Raw genomic sequence first — 21,891 nt, 5'->3', positions numbered from 1 at the left:
AATGAATCTTTTTACATTCCAATCCCAAAACCAGAAACAAACATTTCCGAGCCACATGTTCACTTACCAATTATCTTAGTCACGCAGCCTCAGTGTCAATATCAGAGTTGGTCAGGTGGATCTAAAAGCAATATAGTGTGGGTTAAATATAAATGGAGTAATGCTGTTAGAAATTGGAATAGTCTTGAAATGAAATGTGTACAAACCTGCAGCAGCTCCAATGAGGTTACTGAACAAACTGAAAAAAGACTGGCTTTATACAGGGTGTGGTGATTACGAATGCTCTGCAGCTGTGACTCAGGGACCGTGGTCAAAACATTGCATGCGAAAAATAAGAATATATTCCATTTGAAAAATAAAATAAAATGACTGTAATTCCCGCTGAACCGTGGGTTACAAGTGCACAAGTGCACAGTGCACTAACCTACATTATTGCAAAGTGTGATTTAAATGTGACTTTGAATGTATGTTTTAGAGGCAGAAGAATAACGCACGCACGCACACACACACACACACACACACACACACACACACACACACACACACACACACACACACACACACACACACACACACACACACACACACACACACACACACACCTGTGCCTAACCATTCTGCATTAGAGGTGGGATTTATGGCTATTTGAAGTGAGACAGTACCATCGATCATAAAATGTGTGTGTAAATTAAGCTACCTTGACTTTTGTTATTCATAAAACACCTAAAAAAAACAAGCAGGCAACAATGAACTCGCTCCTCCACTTGTTCTCTCTCTCTCACTCACTCACTGTACTCAGTCAGTACTCAGTGGAGTAGCAAGGAGATGTTGAATTGGGGGGAGGGGGTCTCCCCCCCAAATGAACGGCTCTCTACTGCGCGAACCGGATCCCAACGTTCACTTCAAAGAGCCGTTCAAAAGATTTGATTCGTTCGCGAATGTCCCAGCTCTATTCTGCATCTAGCCTAAGGACCAGATCATGGGAAAACCCTACTCACGTCAGGGTGGGGGGTCCCCAGTTCAAATATGATTCTTTTTGGTTTCAGTGATATTTGGACTTACCCTCTACGGTAGTTCATCATGAAAATGTTACTTTGCATGTATGTTTTAGAGGCAGAAGAATAATTTGCATACAACTTGCAATGTTGATTGAACTATTAAAAAAGCATGTTTCAATGTTTAAAAAATCCGATCTGACAGATCTTTAGATATTGGTCCAAAGTTCATGTAAAAAAAGTTCCGTGCACATGACGCGAAAGTTCCGGAATAAAAGCGGGTTTAAGTGTTTTACGAACTGCTCCAAAAGGCGGAAAATCGAAGGGCGGAGCTTACTTAACAAAGACACAGATGTCTTCAGCTTGAGTCAAGGCACGCGTGTAAGCAAGTTGCATGTCTTCAAACGAAACGAGGCATGACTTATGCCCCTTTAAAGTTTGAGTTTTCAAACGCTTCGTATAGCGCCCCCCCTTTGGCCAATTGGAGTAAGATTGCTTTCAGTGATATTTGGACTAATCCTCTACATATTTGCCAAATGCCATGAATGTGTCACTTTGCATGTATGATTTAGAGGCAGAAGAATAATTTGCATATAACTGCAACATTGAGTGAATTATTAAAAAATAATGTTTCGCTTTAAAGAAAATCCGCCCAAGTTTTCAGACCGTATTGGTCCAAAGTTCATGTAAAAAAAGTTTCGCGCACATTACGCGAAAATCCCAGGAGGAGATACATTTTTACTGTTTTTCATATAATTCAAAATTGTGGGAGAAGTAAAGGTCAGAGGTCAAAAGTCAGAGCGTAAAAGTTGTTCGGCATGAGGAGACGCATAAGTGTATACAGGTTCCATTGCTGTACCTGAAACAGGGCATGAGCTACACCAGTTCAAAGTTTGCACTTTCGAAGGCTTCCTACAGCGCCACCCTTTGGCCGATTGTTGCGAGCTTCGCGTTTTAGTCGTTTGGCATGGTCCTCTGCCATACTGCCATGAACGTGTCACTTTGCAGTATGATTTAGAGGCAGAAGAATAATTTGCATGAAACTGCATTATACGGTTAATTATTAAAAAATAATGTTTCGCTTTAAAGAAAATCCGGCTAACTTTTCAGACCGTATTGGTCCAAAGTTCATGTAAAAAAAGTTTCGCGCACGTTACGCGAAAATCCCAGGAGGAGATACATTTTTACTGTTTTTCATAGAATTCAAAATTGTGGGAGAGGTAAAGGTCAGAGGTCAAAAGTCAGAGCGTAAAAGTTGTTCGGCATGAGGAGACGCATAAGTGTATACAGGTTTCATTGCTGTACCTGAAACAGGGCATGAGCTACACCAGTTCAAAGTTTGCACTTTCGAAGGCTTCCTACAGCGCCACCCTTTGGCCGATTGTTGCGAGCTTCGCGTTTTAGCCGTTTGGCATAGTCCTCTGCCATACTGCAGAGTTTCGTAAAAAGCGACTGCACGGTCTAGCCGCTAGAGCAAAAGTGGCGGAAGAATAATAATAATAAATATAGCTGCAAGCAGCGATAAAGTGGCCAAGGCAAAAGCATCAAGGGAAAGCAAAGAAGACATCAAAGAGAAACTAGAAGCAGTGTTCTTCCGAACAGGTCAGGTGTTTTTTTTGGCCCACTGGTGACTCTATAACAGGCCAATGTGAGAAGGGTGGCATCTGTTCCTTGGCCTAGTGGGAATGTGTGTGCAAAATCTCACACACATAGCAGGCTGCGTTTGAGACAATTTGTTCAAAAAGGAGCAATCCTGCAAACCTTGGAATTCAATTTTTAGCCAATTAGATAGAATATGATATCGGACAAATCCGTCATGATCACATCACTGTAGAGATACTGTGTACTGATTTGTGTGATTTTCTGTCTATAGCTGCAGAGCGAGATGAACAAATCTCAGTGAGAGTTGCAAGGGCCCCATAGCCTAGTGCAGTGTTTGTTATTTTTGCCTTTTTCTTGAGTTTTGCCTTTTGTTCCCGTTCCCGAGTTCTTCATTTTTAGATTTTTGGCAAAGTTTATTTTTGCCATTTTTGAATTTTGGGTTTCACTGTACAACTGCATGGTGGGGGCTGGATAAATAAAAATCTTAACGAGACACAAATTGCTTATTATAAGCAGACATGGCAACCCAGAACCCAACTACTGACACTTTAATGCAAGGACAACAGGAAATCAAATGATGTTTTTCAGGACAGCTTTTTCAGCCCCCGCCTTTTTCAGGATATGAACAGGATAACAGGGGCGGTGCCAGGAATAACATGAATATATAGAGATAAATAGTAATACTGAATAAAAGTACGAAGGTATTGGCATCAACTTGAATTTTTTTGAAAATAGCAGATCTACAAGCTCACAATGCAATGCAACGCATGAGCATTTGCTGGAGTAGCCTAGAAGTAAGACTATACAAGTGAAGTATAAAATACCTCAAAATTATACTAAGGATAGTATTTGAGTAAATGTACTCAGTTACTTTTACACCCCTGGCATTGTAGACCCAGATGCTTGTGAAACATGATAAAGAAATAGTCATGCAATAGTATGAATTTCAGTTTATTTACACAAAGGATTTGCAATTGCAAAATATTTGGCAGCATTATTTTCTGTAAGTGGCTAGCAGAGTCAGACTTAACTAAACTTAAATTGTTTTTATTGAAAAACGTTGAGGGGAAGGCGGCTGGGGGTCAAAACTTGGAACTTTAGACGCTCACATGGGGCTGCCGTCCTGTGGGCAGAGCAGACTATGGATTCCAATTGGGGGGTGTTGGAACCCAGCCAGCCTAGGTGGGGGAGGGAGAGAGAAATGAGGTGAGCTTCAGAATAATTACAGTTGAGCCACAAGTTAGAGAAGAGGTGTTCAATCTGCCCGTTCCACACAATTCAGAATAATGAACCCACTTACACTGCCGTTCTTTGGCTTCAATTAAGCAATCTGGGAGCTGGTACTGATTGTCAGCTGATTGTCAGATGGGCTTCAGGTGTGAGGCTGAGCTTCCCCTGCATGGTTTGAAACAATAAACGAATAAATGAATGCACTCAAACATCATTACTTTATAAAGAAACTCAAAGTCATTACTTCAAAATCAAATCAAACTAGGAATGAGTGTCACTGCGGCTGCTTTTTCCTACCCATAACCATAGGTCAGACAGGATTGTGTCAGTCTTTCTGCAGGCTCGCCATCTTTCAGATTCAGTTCTAGGCAATAAACCTGGCCTGGATCAAAGAAAAAGGCCAAATGAATAGAAAAACAACAAATTCAAATAATCTGCTGCACTACAGGCTTGAAACAAAATAATTCCATTAATCTCCCCAACTAGGCATTGGCATTAAACTCAAAATACATCAATTCAATAATCAACGTTGCAGCTAACATACAAGCATTACATTCCAAAAGAAATCGTTTAACATTTAGATACCAAAACCAAAAACAACATAACATTTCAGAGCACATGGTCAGCTTACCAAGTGACACATTGTTCCTCCATCATACACAGCCAGTGTATCGAGTGGATCAGGTAGGTATGTTCAGGTGAGGTAAATCTAAAAGACAAATTATAGTATGGGTAAGTATAATGAATGAAACTGTTAGAAATTGGAATAGTTGTTGGAATAATGAACAGTGTACAGACCTGCAGCTGCTGCATAATGTAGCAGTGAGTAGCAGCAACCACCAGCACCATGCGGCTTCAAACAATCTGAGAGGGGGGGAGTGGCCTCAACTCAACCACTATTTATACCCTTGCTTAAGAAGGTTGCCATGTTTGGTCGGGTTGCCATGTTCAGTTGCAGTACCAGGGTTTTCACGGCAAAATGTTGTAACATGTATTTTAAATGCATGAGGTAAGGCTTGAACAGGGGACTTCTGGAATGATAGACAAAGGCCTTACCATGTGAGCTATGCACAGCTCTGCACAGTGAGAAAATATTACTTTAAATGTTTGTTTTAGAAGCAGAAGAATAATTTGCATAAAACTTGCAATGTTGATAGAATTATTAAAAAAGCATGTTTCAATTTTTAAAAAATCCGATCTGACAGATCTTTAGATATTGGTCCAAAGTTCATGTAAAAAAAGTTCTGTGCACGTGACGCGAAAGTTCCGGAATAAAAGATGGTTTAAGTGTTTTACGAACTGCTCCAAAAGGCGGAAAATCGAAGGGCGGAGCTTACTTAACAAAGACACAGATGTCTTCAGCTTGAGTCAAGGCACGCGTGTAAGCAAGTTGCATGTCTTCAAACAAAACGAGGCATGACTTATGCCCCTTTAAAGTTTGAGTTTTCAAACGCTTCGTATAGCGCCCCCCTTTGGCCAATTGGAGTAAGATTGCTTTCAGTGATATTTGGACTAATCCTCTACATATTTGCCAAATGCCATGAACGTGTCACTTTGCATGTATGATTTAGAGGCAGAAGAATAATTTGCATATAACTGCAACATTGAGTGAATTATTAAAAAATAATGTTTCGCTTTAAAGAAAATCCGCCTGAGTTTTCAGACCGTATTGGTCCAAAGTTCATGTAAAAAAAGTTTCGCGCACATTACGCGAAAATCCCAGGAGGAGATACATTTTTACTGTTTTTCATATAATTCAAAATTGTGGGAGAAGTAAAGGTCAGAGGTCAAAAGTCAGAGCGTAAAAGTTGTTCGGCATGAGGAGACGCATAAGTGTATACAGGTTCCATTGCTGTACCTGAAACAGGGCATGAGCTACACCAGTTCAAAGTTTGCACTTTCGAAGGCTTCCTACAGCGCCACCCTTTGGCCGATTGTTGCGAGCTTCGCGTTTTAGCCGTTTGGCATGGTCCTCTGCCATACTGCCATGAACGTGTCACTTTGCAGTATGATTTAGAGGCAGAAGAATAATTTGCATGAAACTGCATTATACGGTTAATTATTAAAAAATAATGTTTCGCTTTAAAGAAAATCCGGCTAACTTTTCAGACCGTATTGGTCCAAAGTTCATGTAAAAAAAGTTTCGCGCACGTTACGCGAAAATCCCAGGAGGAGATACATTTTTACTGTTTTTCATAGAATTCAAAATTGTGGGAGAGGTAAAGGTCAGAGGTCAAAAGTCAGAGCGTAAAAGTTGTTCGGCATGAGGAGACGCATAAGTGTATACAGGTTTCATTGCTGTACCTGAAACAGGGCATGAGCTACACCAGTTCAAAGTTTGCACTTTCGAAGGCTTCCTACAGCGCCACCCTTTGGCCGATTGTTGCGAGCTTCGCGTTTTAGCCGTTTGGCATAGGCCTCTGCCATACTGCCGAGTTTCGTAAAAAGCGACTGCACGGTCTAGCCGCTAGAGCAAAAGTGGCGGAATAATAATAATAATAATAATAATAGTGATGAAGTCCAATAACAATGAGTGGCCAAGGCATTGCCACTTCGTGGCCTTGGCCACTAATAATAGTGCTGAAGTCCAATAACAATGAGTGGCCAAGGCTTTTGCCACTTCGTGGCCTTGGCCACTAATGATGTTATCAATAATGCAGTTGTCCTTGCTAGGCTGGGTGAGTGTGTGTGTGTGTGTGTGTGTGTGTGTGGGGGGGGGGGGGGGGGGGCGTCACAAGGGGGGGGGGGGGAAGTGGGACTGAGTTACTAGGGCCCAAGGTGGAGGGCCCTAGTAACCGAGTGCCGCGCTGCGAGCTTGTAGATCTGCTATTTTTGAAAAGTCTGCATGTGCAAATCTTTTGAATATTATTACGTATTTTTTAAGCGGACATTTGTAACTCAAATTTTGCTTCTGGGGGGGTCCCTGGAACTAGATATTTTGAGTTGGGGGTCCGTGGCCAAATACATATCATCTTGGGGGTCCTTGACATGAAAATGTTTGAGCACCACCGACATGGAAACATAGGTTTCTTACACACATTTTTCACGATTTAAAAATAAATAGCAGATCTACAAGCTCGCAGCGCGGCACTCGGTGCCGCGCTGTGAGCTTGTATATCTGCTATTTTTCAATAGTTAACATTCATGGGGGGCCCCGCAGTGAATCCTTGTACCCAGGGCCCAGAATTTGCTGTGACGCCCCTCGGGGGGGGGGGGGGGGGGGGGGGGGGTGCTCTGGAATGCCAGTATGGAGCACATTGGGAGGAACTGGACTGGAAAATCAATGACTCAGGGCCGATCCCAAAGAGATTTGGCAGCCTTGTTGCCACATTCTGCGAGGGAAATAAGCAGCCAGGTCTCTATGAAAACAAGCCCCAAAAAGAAGCGACTATTATATAGGATACGATTTGAAAATATAGTCGATGTATACAAGCTCACTTGTTAGATCTTCTGCTACTTTCAAAATGTATGAAATAAAAATTAAAACTTGTGAAGTGTAATTCTGGATTTTTTTTGAAGGGGGAGGACAAATTCATATTAATCTGGGGGTCCTTGACATGAACATGTTTGAGAACCGCTGGTTTAAAGAGCATTAGGAAGCAAGCCCAAATAAGGAAATAAGGAAACAAGAAAAAAAGAGAAAACGCAATATTATATATTTAATAATATTAAATGTAAGCCATTTACCAATCGAGGTTGTGGGTTGTTGGCTGATTTACCACTGTTTCAGGGTTGTGCCACGAGTGGCACAACCCTGAAACAGTGGTAAATCAGCCAACAACCCACGACCTCGAATGGTAAATAGTTTTTCTACCACTTTTTCCATATAAATGAAAGAAAACACAGTTGTAACTTGCAAGGATCTTTAGTTTCAGTCGGCGGGGTCCATGAGCCAACTCAAGGTTGTTGGCCTATTTACAACTGTTTTAAACCAATCCGAATCCAGTATTTGAACATGTGTCTAGAAACAGTAGAAAGCAATATTTACAAACGACTCTACAGGGGGAAAAAAGCCCAAATGTTGCTTACAATAAGCAGACGTGGCAACACTGTTGCAGCCTACTAGCTAGCTCGCCCATCCACACACATGCAGCGCAAAGGGGGGCCACGGAACTGCAATGAATCAAGAACACTTCCTCTTCTTTTCTCTCCCCTCTTTCACTTCAGTTCACACTTGAGTGGGAAAACAGGGGCAATTTTTTTTTGCAGTCACAACTTTCTCCCTACTAGGGCATTCACCAAATATTTGAATATTCGAATATCAAATCACTATTCGACGTTGTTCACCGAAGTCGAATGTTCACTTATTTTTTTTATTTATTTTTTTATTGTTTTCTCTTTCAAAAATATATAGTTTATAAAGCTTAGCTAGATAGGAAGTCATAAGAATGAGTTGTCAATGCCCCGCAAACCTTTTTAGGCCGTGACCCCCAAATCAAACATATTTGAACTGGGGACCCCCAGCCTGACAAGCACTTGGAATTGTAGTTATTACATTTAAAGTGACTCGGTTCCCCACAGATAAATATTGTGAAAATAGCAGATCTACATGCTACATGCTCACATAGCACGAACATAACATGCTCACATAGCAGATCTACATGCTCACAACGCCTCGCAACGCGAGGCGTTGTGAGCATGTAGATCTGCTATTTTCACAATGTTCGCCTCCTAATTACTTAATAATATTTGATAGTTTGGCCAGACTATTCAAATACTTTGAGGTTGAATAATTCGAATACTAAAAATGACTATTCCTGAATGCCCTACTCCCTACCCAACCCCTCACCCCCCCCCCCCCCCAACCCCCCACCCCCCCCCCCAAAAAAAAAACAATTGAGAGAGAGAGAGGGAGACAAATGTTTTCTTGAAAGCGTGATGAGATCAATCGGTGGTGGAGAGAGAGAGAGCATGGTCTTTGAGAACACCGGTCATTGCGTTAAATACAGACAGATTTCTGAGTTAGATGGACTCATATTTAGACTCTCCGTTGATAAACCATCACCCTACGTCCTTCGCCGTGCCTTTGGGCCAGCACAGCCAGGGGCGTCACAAGGGGGGGGAGTGGAGTGGGACTGAGTTACCAGGGCCCAAAGGTGGAAGGGCCTTAATTATTTCATACTTTAGCTATTGAAAAATGGCAGATATACCGAGTGCCGTGCTGCGAGCTTGCAGATCTGCTATTTTTGAAAAGTCGTGAAAATGTGTGCAAATCTTCTGTGGTCAAATACATATCATTTTGGGGGTCCTTCACATGAAAAAGTTTGAGCACCACTGACATAGAAACATTAGAAGGATTTGAAATATATATATATTTTTTAATGATTTTTCAAAAATAGCAGATCTACAAGCTCGCAGCGCACTGTGAGCTTGTATAGCTGCTATTTCTCAATAGTTAAAGTACCCAGGGCCCAGCATTTGGTGTGACACCCCTGCCTTTGAGCCAGGCAGCCCGGCCAGTGCAGATGTTTTATCCTGCATTGACTCATCCTGTCCAAACAGAAGAGCTGGAAGTTCCCATTATTTTTACTTATTTAAGTAGCCGCACCGCAATGTACTGTAGAAATACTCTGTTACAAGTAAGAGTCCTGTGTTGTGAAGGTATTGAGCTGTTGAGCAGAAACCTCTTATCTCCATTTTTAACTTCTTTTTTTTTTTGGTTGTAAAATAACACCCTTCTTCAGGGGTTTTCAACCTTTTTCATGTCAAGGTCCATTCAAAATCTTTCAAAAATAGACAATCCACAAGCTCACAACGTGTCAAAGTTGGAACTCTCCGACAAAAAGTTATTTTTCCGAGAGTATGGACAGGCCTTAAGGCTTTCAAATAATTGTAGGGAAGTAAAAAAAAAAAGTCTAAGATGACTCTAAGATGTAGTGGAGAAAAAATATAAGTAAAAGCAAATCTATCTATCCCCGAATTTGTACTTGAGTTCTGTAGTACTTAACTCATTGAGTGCCTATCCCGAATTAGTTCGGGATATATTATCGCATCCCAGAGTGCCTATCCCGAACTAGTTCGGGATATAAAAAAAAAAAAAAAAAAAAATGCATGTTCCACCCCCATACAACCCCATCTAACATACAGGGCAGCCATGTTTGTTTACATAACATGTAAAACATAATGGCGATTATCTCAAGAATGCCTGAACGGATTTCCAATCGGATTTTTTTGTTTGAAAGCTGTGAACAAACTGCACAAATCCACTCCAATGCAATCCAGGATTGCATTGGATTTTTTAGAGCTCATTCTTCTCTGTTTTTTTCCCATGCATGAGGTGTGCAAGGTTTAATCATGGCTAAGTTGACGAAAATAAGGCTTCTAAAATGCTTGGTAGCCAATAGCTAACTTCAAGCTAACTTCATCCTCTTCCTGTACATGCACAAAGGAAAGTGTTCAGGCAAGTCATGGCTGCAGGGCTTCTGCATATACCAGCATATCTCTATGGGATTTTCTATGGCCACTGGGCGCCCTCTAGTGGTGAAAGGGGTGGCACTAAATGAGTTAAGTGAATGTAATTAGTTACTTTACACCACTGCCAAACACAACAAAAACATGTCATCGGGTCAGGGGCCCCGCCCCCAACAGACAGTGGCCAGTCAGCCTCCCTCCTCAGCCGCTGTCATTAGCTTAAATACACGTCGCTGTCGGGCAGAAACCTCTTATCTCTTTGTGTGTTTTTCATAAATTACCGCCCTACTCCATCACACTACAGCAGGGTACCTCAATTAGTTTTCCCCAAGGGCCGAATTATGTCTAGGGTACCAAGCAGAGGGCCACAACATTGCAGGGGACGACGAGTAGTTCCCGCTACTCCAGTGACAGTTCAGATATCGTCTTTGTCGGGTGAAACCGTTCGTTTTGAATTTATACATTTTAAAATTATTTAAGGCGATGTGTGCTTGTAGATCTGCTGTTTTCACTAAATTTGTGCGACGGCCTTGTATGATTTGCGAAAGAAAGTACAAATTTGGAAATACGAGATTTCCAGCCGACAACGACGATATACTAGTGTTGTTGCTGCTCTTATACCACCATTATTACTGGGGTTGGTGTGGGCCAGACAGTAGCCCCCCACGGGCCGCAAATGGCCCGCGGGCCGCCTATTGGGGAACCCTGCACTACAGCGTCGCACAAAAGCATCAAAAGTAGCAGATCCGCAAGCTCGAAGCGACACGTTTCGAGCTTGTAGATCTTTTGCTGTTTTTGTCTGATTTAAATCCTGACATTTTATTTTTTTTAACATATGAGTTTTCCACCCAACAGAGGCGATAAACACACGTTGGCCACTACCTCAGAATTACAACATAAAAAAAAAAAAAAAAGATAAACAACGGAGAGCTTCCAGAGACAAGGATTGGAAAATGGACATATTCCCAAGTAAAGTAAAACTATCCCCGAATCTGTCATCATTGCTTGCAGCCTTGCGTAAACACTTGTGACAGTGAGGGTGACGGGTCGTTTACTGAAGACGTCTCCAACATAACGATGGAAATTAATTCGGAGAAACTTTCTCAGAAAAATGGTTCAAACAGGAAACAATTAGCACTTTATTGTTCCGTTTGTTTTCCCAATGAGTCATTTTCTAAAACACTCTGGGAACTAAGACTATATCGTCATTGTCGGGTGAAAACTGAAAACCTTGTATGTCCACAACCGTTCGTTTTGCATTTTTCATCTTAAAAATGATTTAAACTATAGTGAAAACAGACGATCTACAAGTACACAACGCCTCGCACCGCGAGGCGTTGTGTGCTTGTAGATCTGCTGTTTTCACTACTTTTGTGCGTTGGCCTTGTGTGATGAAGCAGTGCTTTACTTTGCGAAAAAAAAAATAAAAAAAAATTGAAACTTGGAGATACGAGGTTTCTGCCCGACAGTGACGATTATAGGGCTGGGCAATATAATATATCGATGTGATATCGATATCATGACAAGAGACTGGATATCTTCTGTGATTCTGAATATTGTAATGTCAACATAAGTGTCCCAGCAATCAGTGACGTCTCCATTGGGGCCAGATCAAGTCAAACCATGACTAGTCAGATCTGGCCTAGAATATCACCTGATTTCAACCAACATAAATCCTGCCCACGAAAACGGACATCCTGGATTAATCAGAGAGGGTTCGATCGAGCCCAGATAAATATCATAACTAGTCAGATATGTCCCAGAATATAACCTTACGTGCCCATATTTCAACTAACATTACAAACAATAACAATAATCCTGTCAAACAAAAAAGTCCATGTAGTAATATGGTCCTGGTAATGACGTCAAGATCATCCCCATATGGGCTGTGGTTCTGGCCTAGTTCTGAACGTCACCGGAGTCACCGGAGGACGTCATCATAATGTCATCATGGCGTAATTTTGCTTGCAGGGGTGTATTGCGTTTTCCTATTTTTTACTTTCAACAATGTTACAAGAAACCATGTCACACATTCTGAATGGCTGCTATGCCTATAAAGGACTTTACATAGCACGCCACCACAGAATAGTTGCTCTCATAACAAAGGACATATCTAAACATGTTGCACCGTCTGTGAGAATGTACAAACATTCCTGTGTCAAACCTTCCATGTTTCATCTCTGTATAGAAAATCCAGAAATCTTTGCACATCGCTCTGCTAATACACCAGATGTTGTTGTTGTCAATGAAGGAGACAAATCAGTTTCCATTCTTGAAATGGCCTGTACCTTTGATTCTAGCTTAGAGGAAGCCTTTATGACTAAAGTCATTAAATACCAGCCGCTCCTAAGAACCATCACAGAGCTAGGCTATAGGTGCAATCTATTTGTGTTCATCTTTGGCAGCCTTGGACATGTACATAGGTTGGTTGTAAGAGGCTTCCAACAACTTGGGATGCCAAAAAAAGCAGCTAAACGGCTTGCAAAGTTCTGTGCAATCTCTTCTACTATCGGTAGTCGCCAAATATGGCGAAGGCGTAGCTACATGTACCCTTGAATGATGTGTGGTTATTGGATATTTGTCCAGGATTTGCTGACTGTACATTATTTACAGCACCTTGTAATATTTGTGTCCTTGTACTGTATCTCTTATGTGGACATAAATAAATGATTGAAATGTGTGCGTGTATTTGGACAAAAAGAATGTGATTTTGTCCATATCGCCCTGTCCTCCTAGTGCTTCAGGTCAAATCAGGTGCAAAAACAGCATTATAAAAGCTATGAAAGACATCATCACAACAGTGTAAAGCTTGGGCCCGTGGGCAATCAGGTGCAGGTAGTAATGGGGACATGCTAATAATAATAACACCGACCTGAAGCAAGAGTTCGCCCTCGGGCAGCCAACTGTCTGCCGATGCGCTGGCTTTGTCGTTGTCTTCATTACTGCAGATGGACGCCACTCCGTTAGAGGCATGGTAGCTCTTCAGAGCCACTAGAGAGAGAGAGAGAGAGAGAGAGAGAGAGAGAGAGAGAGAGAGAGAGAGAGAGAGAGAGAGTCACGTCAAATGCATTCATATAGCACATGGGTCTTCAACAGGGGGTCCTCAGAGTTACTACAGGGGGTCCTCCAAATCTTTGTGTGATAGAAACTTTTTTTCTCCTTTTTTATGGTAACCACTTGAACCCTAGCGTCCTTATTCTGAGAACTTTAGCCAAAAACAGACGATCTACAAGCTCACAACGCGTGAAAGGTCAAGTTTATTAAGTATTGACAGTTCAAGTGGTTAAATATCTGAAAACACACATTGACATGAATCCAAAATACACTGATGATTGTGCTGTCAAGCAATGCAACTATATGGAATTTATGAAAAGGTTGTGGGGGTCCCTGCTTCATCTATTTCTCAACTAAGGGGTCCTTGGCCTGAAAATGTTGAAGACCCCTGATATAGCACACTACGCTCAACAGGTGTAAGCAACATATGTTTTAAAATTAAATAAAAAAACAAAATTAAAGTAGGTTCAAAACAAACATGACAAAACATATGACAGGAACATAGAAATGAATGATTACATTTAAAAAAAAGAAGCATATGGAATGAAATCAAAACATGTAGCATAATATAAAACAAAAGGATACGATGTAACCACGCACTTTGAACCTAACCTAAAAGCTTATGGCATCATGTGATAGATCTATTTTATAGGCAATAGTTTATTTTATTTTAATCAGAGTTTTTGTAGCGTATCAAATGAATGTCGCAGTGGCAACATCATTCCCCATGTCAAATAACTTTCACACAGAAAGATAGCTGACGGTGTTCCGACCAGAATGATTTTTTGAACTTACAGGCGTCTCTCTAAACCAGGGGTTCCCAAACTTTTTTGTCTCAGGGCACCCCATTAATATTTTTTTAATAATTACATTATAATTTTCACTCACAGCACCTTATATTTATTGCGACCGTAGGTCGCACTTTACTATCAAAACCACCACAAAGTGTAAGTAACTCCGTCTGTCTGTCAGTCTGTCTGTCACACCTCACACGTCACACTTTTTCCCTGCTTATATCTCCGCAACCGTTGCCCCGATCCATGCCAAATTTTGCACACACGTTCCTTGGCTGCCAAACAACAACCTCCAAGGACCCCCGGAGCTCCAGGGACCCCCAGGTCCCTGGGGGACCCCCAGATGTAAAAAATGACCAAATGCGCAAACATGACCAAATGACCACCCCAACGGGGCTGCTCACGGGGAATTCCCGGGGACCACCGACTCCTGGTGCTCCAGAACGTGCAAAAGTGGTGGCGCCCCCAGTGGAGGACCCCCTACACTGCAGCTCACATAAAATGCCGTAACTCCGGCTAGGAGCGACCGGGACAGCCGGGGCCGGTACCTATTCGTCCGCCTTGCCGGCGCGGAGACCCCACCCCTCATTTCTCACATGGCCCTCTTCTAGCGCCACCATGAGGCCGATTCTTGCAAAACACATTTTTGGACACTGCTCCTACAATTTTCGCCCTAAAATCACGCAAATCGGTACACAGTATGTCTACACTCATCCCATCAACATGAATCTGTCCCATATAGCGCCACCTCCAGGCCGATTTTTAAAAACACATTTTTGGACACTGCTCCTACAGATTTTGCCCTAAAATCACGAAAATCACTACACAGTATGTCTACACTCATGTCATCAACATGGATCAGGAAGATTTTGGCAAAACACATTTTTGCCCTATTTGTGGAGATAAGTGACCTATGGTCGCTTATCTCCCGATTAGGGAGCCTTACTGGTAGCATATATTTGCTTTACCAAAAGACGTACACATTTGAAACTTTGAGATACGAGGTTTCTGCCCGACAGTGGCGATATTTTAGTGATTATGTTGTGAGGAAAACGTTGAGATAATAGCCATTTTGGTTATAACTGACTGAAAATAACTTTGTACTTCAAGTTTAAAATGATACTAAATATTTTTTCAAGTGTCCATAAATTCCAAATATTATCAAATTATCTCGCGGCACCCCAGGGTGCCCTGTCACCCACTTTGAAAACCCCTGCTCTAAACTGATAAACACCACCAAAGCTGACAACCTAATAGACTAACCGCTACACCGTCGCGCCCCCACCTCGTAGCCTTTTCTCTCTGAACTGAACGAATCACTATTATTAAGTGTGCCTGCCATGCAATGGCAAAACACTTATTGTAATCCGCCATACTTAAGTCAGTAAGTAAGTAAGTAAGTCATGTTCTTGCAAATTTCTGCTCGTAATAACTGCCGCACAATTTACGCCACCCCCGCAATATATACATCAAAATGTGCGGCTCGGCCGGGAATGGTGTGCTATTACTTTTCTTTCCGATCCGCGATACGATTGCGACGTAATTCGCAAAAAACTACGCCCAAAAACCCCATTGACTTAGAATGGGGGACTCCGAAAAAAAACCAGAAACTTTGGCGCCACATAACTCTGCCATACTTTTGCCTAGCAACGTGATTTAAACTTTAAAATGCACACACAACTTTGGTCTTTTTCCGGCCAATAGGGATGAGCTGTAATTGATTAAGCCCCGCCCCCTCTGTAACAGGAAGTGTCCTTCGCCAAACAGGAAGTGCCTCTATAACTCATGAACCGTTTGTCGTACAGACTCACGGCTGGTCTCAAAATTTTTCTTTTCTCAAATTTTTTTTTCTTAAATTTTTTTTTCTCAAATTTTTTTTTTCTCAAAAATTTTTTTTTCTCAAGTTTTTTTTTCTCAAAAATTTTTTTTTCTCAAAATTTTTTTTTCTTAAATTTTTATTTCTCAATTTTTTTTTTCTCAAAAAATTTTTTTTTCTCAATTTTTTTTTTCTCAAAACATTTTTTTTCTCAAAAATGTTTTTTTTCTCAAAAAAAATTTTTTTCTCAAATTTTTTTTTCTCAAAATAATTTTTTTTCTCAAAACATTTTTTTTTTCTCAAAAACCTTTTTTTTTCTCAAAAACCTTTTTTTTTTCTCAAAAAACTTTTTTTTCTCACAAAACAATTTTTTCTAAAAAAAACTGTCGTTAAAGTGCGACCCGTGATAACGGCCGAAAATGCGCCAAAACGCCACTAATTAGTCGAAATGGCTGTGGGTGGTGTCATATGAAGAACCATAATGTTAAAGCTTATGCAAAAAATGCTAATGTTAAAAAATTTAACGCTAATGCTAACACCAACCGCTACACAAGGTTGCACAGACTTAGCGAGCTGCAGGCACACTTAAAATTTCTTGGAAATTTTCTTTTCTAGTTATTATTATTCCTCCAGCCGTGCCTGAGTCTTCTTATTTATTGGGTTCCAATCTCTACGTCTACGCCATCTTTCTCCCTGACTCTGCGTTTACTTTATTCCCAAGGAAAAGATAAACCCATCAGCGTGTTTTCAAGTCTTCTGCCAACACATCAACACAGATGACACAGAGGGAGGATATAAGATTGAGTAGGAGAGGAGAGGAGAGGAGAGGAGAGGAGAGGATGTTAGAGAGGCAGGGGCAGACATTTCTAAAAGGGCCTTTTGGTGAAAATATTGAAAATAGCAGACCTCCAAGCTCACTTGGAGGTCGGCTATTTTCGATGCTTGATTTCTACACATTTCTTGATTTCAACATAAGATGCTGCATTCAAGTTCAGGAGAGTTTGGACAAGGCAATTCTCTTGAATGCTGCCTTCAGGTATGGCATGGAAAGATGGCATTATTTGCTTTTCTTTCACCATAGTAAAAACTGCATTCATGGTCTGGAGAGGGCACTTTTTTACAGATGGATAAAAGGGCAGGGGCTCACGCCCCCGTTGATGTCTATGTGTGCACGTGCCCAGGGGCGTCACAAGGGGTAGGAAAGTGGGACTGAGTTACTGGGCCCCAAGGTGGAGGGGCCCTAATAACTTTATCTATTGAAAAATAGCAGATATACAAGCTCACAGCGCGGCACCGAGTGCCGCGCTGCGAGCTTGTAGATCTGCTATTTTTGAAAAGTTGTGAAAATGTGTGAAAATCTTTGAATATAATTATGTATTTTTTAAGCAAACATTTCTAACTCAAATTTTGCTTCTGGGGGTCCCTGGAACTAAATATTTTGAGATGGGGGTCCGTGGCCAAATACATATCATCTTGGGGGTCCCCTGACATAGGTTTCTTGCACACATTTTCACGATTTTTCAAAAATAGCAGATCTACAAGCTCGCAGCGCGGCACTCGGTGCCGCGCTGTGAGCTTGTATATCTGCTATTTTTCAATCGTTAACATTCATGGGGGGGCCCGCAGTGAATCCTTGTACCCGGGGCCCAGAGTTTGGTGTGACGCCCCTGCACGTGCCTGGAGAGGAGAGCCAGGCTGGAGTCCTGCAGTAATACTAATGTTTGCGAGGCACTGCTGTGAGTGTCAGGATGCCTCATGTCTGCTGTGAGTGTCAGGATGCCTCATGTCCGCTGGCTTGGAAGTGCCCTGCGCTGCACACGGTCTCATTAAACATTCACCAAAACACTACGCTATAAAATGGCTGCCCTTTTCATCTTGGCCTTTTCCCCGCTTGAACGCCGTCGTTTGCCACATCCTGACGGACGGTCAAAACATGTCTACCACACAAGCCAGCATGGCGAGGATGATCCCTGCCTTTTACATTATGGAGCAATGCTGTTTTGAGTGTTACACATTTTAACCCTGCACTTAAAGGAGTATAGTTCACCCCCAAAATGACTTTTTTTCTATTGATTACTCATTCCATGGAGACTTGAGTTCAATAATATTTTTTGTTTTTTGTCACATTCCTAAGACAATAATTTGAGTAATTTGAATAAATGTACCCCCATTGATTCTGGATGGGGACCCAAATGCATTCGGGTCCCCATCCGGAATCAATGGGATTTTACTAAAATCCAATTATTGTCTTGGGAATGTGACAAAAACCCAAAAATATTATTGAACTCAAGTCTCCATGGAATGAGTAATCAATAGGAAAAAAAGTCATTTTGGGGGTGAACTACTCCTTTAAGCCCTATATTATTTTGTCGCATATGACAACACGCGGCAGACAACTCATCGGAAATGTATCGGCAGATCTGCTACATTTCATTTTGATGTTCTTTTTTCTTTTTCTTGCAGCTCTACAAGCTCACTGCGTGTCACGATATCTTTGTAGAAAAGCAACGTTCAAATAGCCGATCTACATATATACATATACATATACAGTATATAGGGTTAAAGATTTTTATCCTGGAACCCCATGCACTTTGAGAACCACTGCTCTAGATTCTGCATACAATACATCATATGTCCTGACACTATATTTCCAACATAATCATACATGATATTTACACATATATCGTCTCTGTTGACATGACATATGCCCAAACTGTGAAAAAATCGAACCTCTGTTCGAAGTGGAGCTGTGTGTGTGTGTGTGTGTGTGTGTGTGTGTGTGTGTGTGTGTGTGTGTGTGTGTGTGTGTGTGTGTGTGTGTGTGTGTGTGTGTGTGTGTGTGTGTTGCAGTTGATGCTCAGGGCAGGCTAGACTCAACAGCACCTCTCTGGTCACCCAGGATCATGTGTACCGATTTTTGTGACATTTGAAGAAAATATGTAGGAAAAGGTGCAAAAAGTGTGTTTTGGAGAAAATTCAAGATGGCGGAAAATCTATCCTGGCGCAAATGGGCGTGGCCTATATGGGGAGATGCGTCTTGACCCAAGTAATCCAGGGAAAAAATAATTTTAATTTTCCGATCTACGGTTCAAGAGTTACGGGGCAAAACGCAAAGTGGGCCGTTATAGCGCCACCATGAGGCCGAGTGATGTAATTATTTTTGGATTCATTCTTAAAATCATTATGAATCTCCTCTCCGAGGTTTGAAACTGTAGCTCCTATGCTTTGCGAGAGAAAAATACTTGAATGTGATGTCTTGCATTGTCCCATTATAAGTCAATGGGGACAATTAAGCGTCGTTTTTTGCCGATTATGTCGCCATTGTAAGGCGGATCGGAACGAAAGTTACTAGCACACCATTCCCGGCCAAGCCGCACGTTTTGATGTATATATTGCGGGGGTGGCGTAAATGGTGCGGGACTAGTAGCGTGCCGAAGTTTAGGCTACATACAGACACGGACGGACGGACGGACGGACGGACGGAGACCCACACACACGGCCACGTATAGGGAGCTTGTGTTCCACACAGCTCCAAAAATAAGAATAGACTATGGAGATACTGTAGGACGCTTCTTCCCGACAACAACAACGATACCATACAATGATATTTCCACACATCACGCTTATGTGTGTCAGAAATCTATGGCAAGTGAACTGTGACAAATCTCAAGGTCAGCCATACAGAAGTGATCTAAACAGAAAGGGTGGGGTGTGTGTGTGGGGGGGGGGGGGGGGGGGTTGGTGTACAAACATCTGCTTCAAATGTCCACAGTGTTACTCAACAAACAATGAGAGAGAGAGAGAGAGAGAGAGTGTGTGTGTGTGTGTGTGTGTGTGTGTGTGTGTGTGTGTGTGTGTGTGTGCACACGCTGAAATGCTGAAGAAGTGCTCTCCCACTGTCACTCTTCCTCCCTCTCTCTCTCTCTCTCTCTCTCTCCTTCATAGTCAGTGTGATGTCATAGTCAGAGTGATGTCATAGTCAGTGTGATGTCATATAGTCATGTTTAAAACATGTTTGAAGACATCTCACACCATTTGCTTGCTCGTAAAGGGGGGAGTGGAGGCGTTCATGCGGACATGGCGACGTTAATGACCACTAATAAAGCCATCATTTTCCGACGAGATGCTCGCTGGTTCTCTCTCTCCCTCTCCCTCTCTCCCTCTCTCTCTCTCTCTCTCTCCACAGAGCAGTGGTCAACAAGCGCATTAATCTCTGACCCCAACAGGGTCACCCAGGTGTGGTGACCCGCGGTGACCCTTCCGACCCCGAGGGTGGCGTCTTGACATGAGTGGGTGACAGGTTTCTGGGTCAAAAGCCTTTGTTGTGGGACTGGACGTTGATGAGCTTGTAGAGGAGCATTGTATGCATAGTGGAGGGGGAAATACTCCCATTTTCTTTTTACTTAGGTACGAGTAGCAATATAGTGCAGGGGTCTTAAATGTTTTCAGGCCAAGGAACCCTTAGTTGAGAGAGAGATGGAGCAGGGACCCCCACAACCTTTTCATAGATTCAATATAGTTTCATGGATTCATGTCTATTTGTGTTTTCAGATATTTAACCACTTGAACTGTCAATAATTAGTAAACTTGACCTTTCACTATATGTACTTCTTCGTCTGCTCTTTCTCCCCTCTACACCAAACCTCTTTTGGCTAAAGTTCTCCGAATATATTATGGAGGCTAGGGTTCAAGTGGTTAATATCACTCAAAGATTTGGAGGACCCCCTGTAATAACTCTGAGGACCCCCCAAGGGGTAAAAGTACTCAACTATTCAACATTTTAAAAGAGTAATACTTTAACATTTTAGGGTAAAAAGTGCAAAAGCTGCTTGCATTTTGAAAAGTACATTTTTACCTTTTTTGAAAATAGCACAAAATACAAGCTATACATCCATCGCAACGAGCTGTGAGCTTGTAGATCCATTATTTTCGAATATCCTAAGTATAAAATAGCTAACAATAACCTTTTCTTTTTGTTAAAGAATAATTTCAATGTTCATCCTATGAGTATGTTGGGGTGGTTGCATTTGGGTGAACCTGCTCTTCTATTGAGACATTTTAGATCTGACACAAATTTTGACCTGAAGGTCAACATTACATTTATCCCCTGAGCAAGCAGACGGGGCTCTATTAGCTCAATGGTTAAAGAAACATCTCAGCACTTGCGCAGGGAACCGGGTTCAAGTTCCACGGTAGAGGAGGAGAGTTACATCTTTCAGCTTCCAGTGCAGCATATCGTCGTTGTCGGGTGGAAACCTTGTATGTCCAACACCGTTTGTGCGAGGCGTTGTGTGCTTGTAGATCTGCTGTTTTCACTACTTTTGCCCAACGGCCTTGTATGGTGAAGCAGGGCTTTACTTTGCGGGAAAAAAATGTACACATTTGAAACTCGGAGATACAAGGTTTCTGCCCGACAGTGACGATAGTACATGAGTAAATGTACTTAGTTACTTATGGGGGGGTGGTGGTGGGGGGGGGGGGGGGGGGGGGGGTGGGGGGGGTGGGCCGGAGCAGGGCTTATAGGGTTCAGAGAGCTAGCGGACCCTGGGTGACATATGGGCTTTGTGTGTGAGAGCCCGGGTCGTCATGGCGTGTCGTGTCCACCCCTTCACACGGGACAAGGCTTTGACTGGACACTCCTTCTGACCTTGTTCCCATCGCAGAACCTTGAACCTCGTTCACCCTGGCGTCCCCTCTTTATGGCCACGTCATTATAGTGTTTAAAAAACAAAAGAGACAAAGACAAAAAAAACAGACGATCTACCAGCTCCAACGCGGCGCGTCATGTTACGAGTTGGCAATTATTTTGGTATGATTTAGAACCAGGGGCATAGTTCCGCCGATTTAAAATGACTCCAATACGGAACTAAAACCTCCTATGATTGGCCGCTAGTTGCGCTGTCCCCCCCCCCCCCCCCCCCCGGCCGATCGCAAAAAGAATTGTTCTCCATTGGACCCCATTCATTTTCCCCTTTTGTTTTCTAACCTT

The 21,891-nt window shown here is 42.2% G+C and overlaps 1 protein-coding gene across 1 annotated transcript in view; it reads right to left on the bottom strand.

Moving 5' to 3' along the window:
• Nucleotides 1-21,560, bottom strand: part of LOC308280774 (aryl hydrocarbon receptor-like) — a gene marked incomplete at both ends in the record, with an annotated part of 51,447 nt that extends 29,887 nt beyond the window's left edge. The window contains 2 exons of the mRNA XM_080755092.1: nt 13,111-13,180; nt 21,550-21,560. Coding sequence (XP_080611218.1) covers nt 13,111-13,180; nt 21,550-21,560 — 81 coding nt within the window. The remainder of the gene's footprint in view (nt 1-13,110; nt 13,181-21,549) is intronic.
• Between the last annotated feature and the right edge of the window lie 331 nt (nt 21,561-21,891).

Source organism: Nannobrachium achirus (genome assembly GCF_963921795.1).
Source record: "Nannobrachium achirus genome assembly, contig: SCAFFOLD_330, whole genome shotgun sequence".
Classification (NCBI taxonomy): domain Eukaryota; kingdom Metazoa; phylum Chordata; class Actinopteri; order Myctophiformes; family Myctophidae; genus Nannobrachium; species Nannobrachium achirus.
The sequence above is the reverse complement of the archived record's forward strand: the minus strand, read 5'-3'. Positions and strand labels throughout refer to the sequence as shown.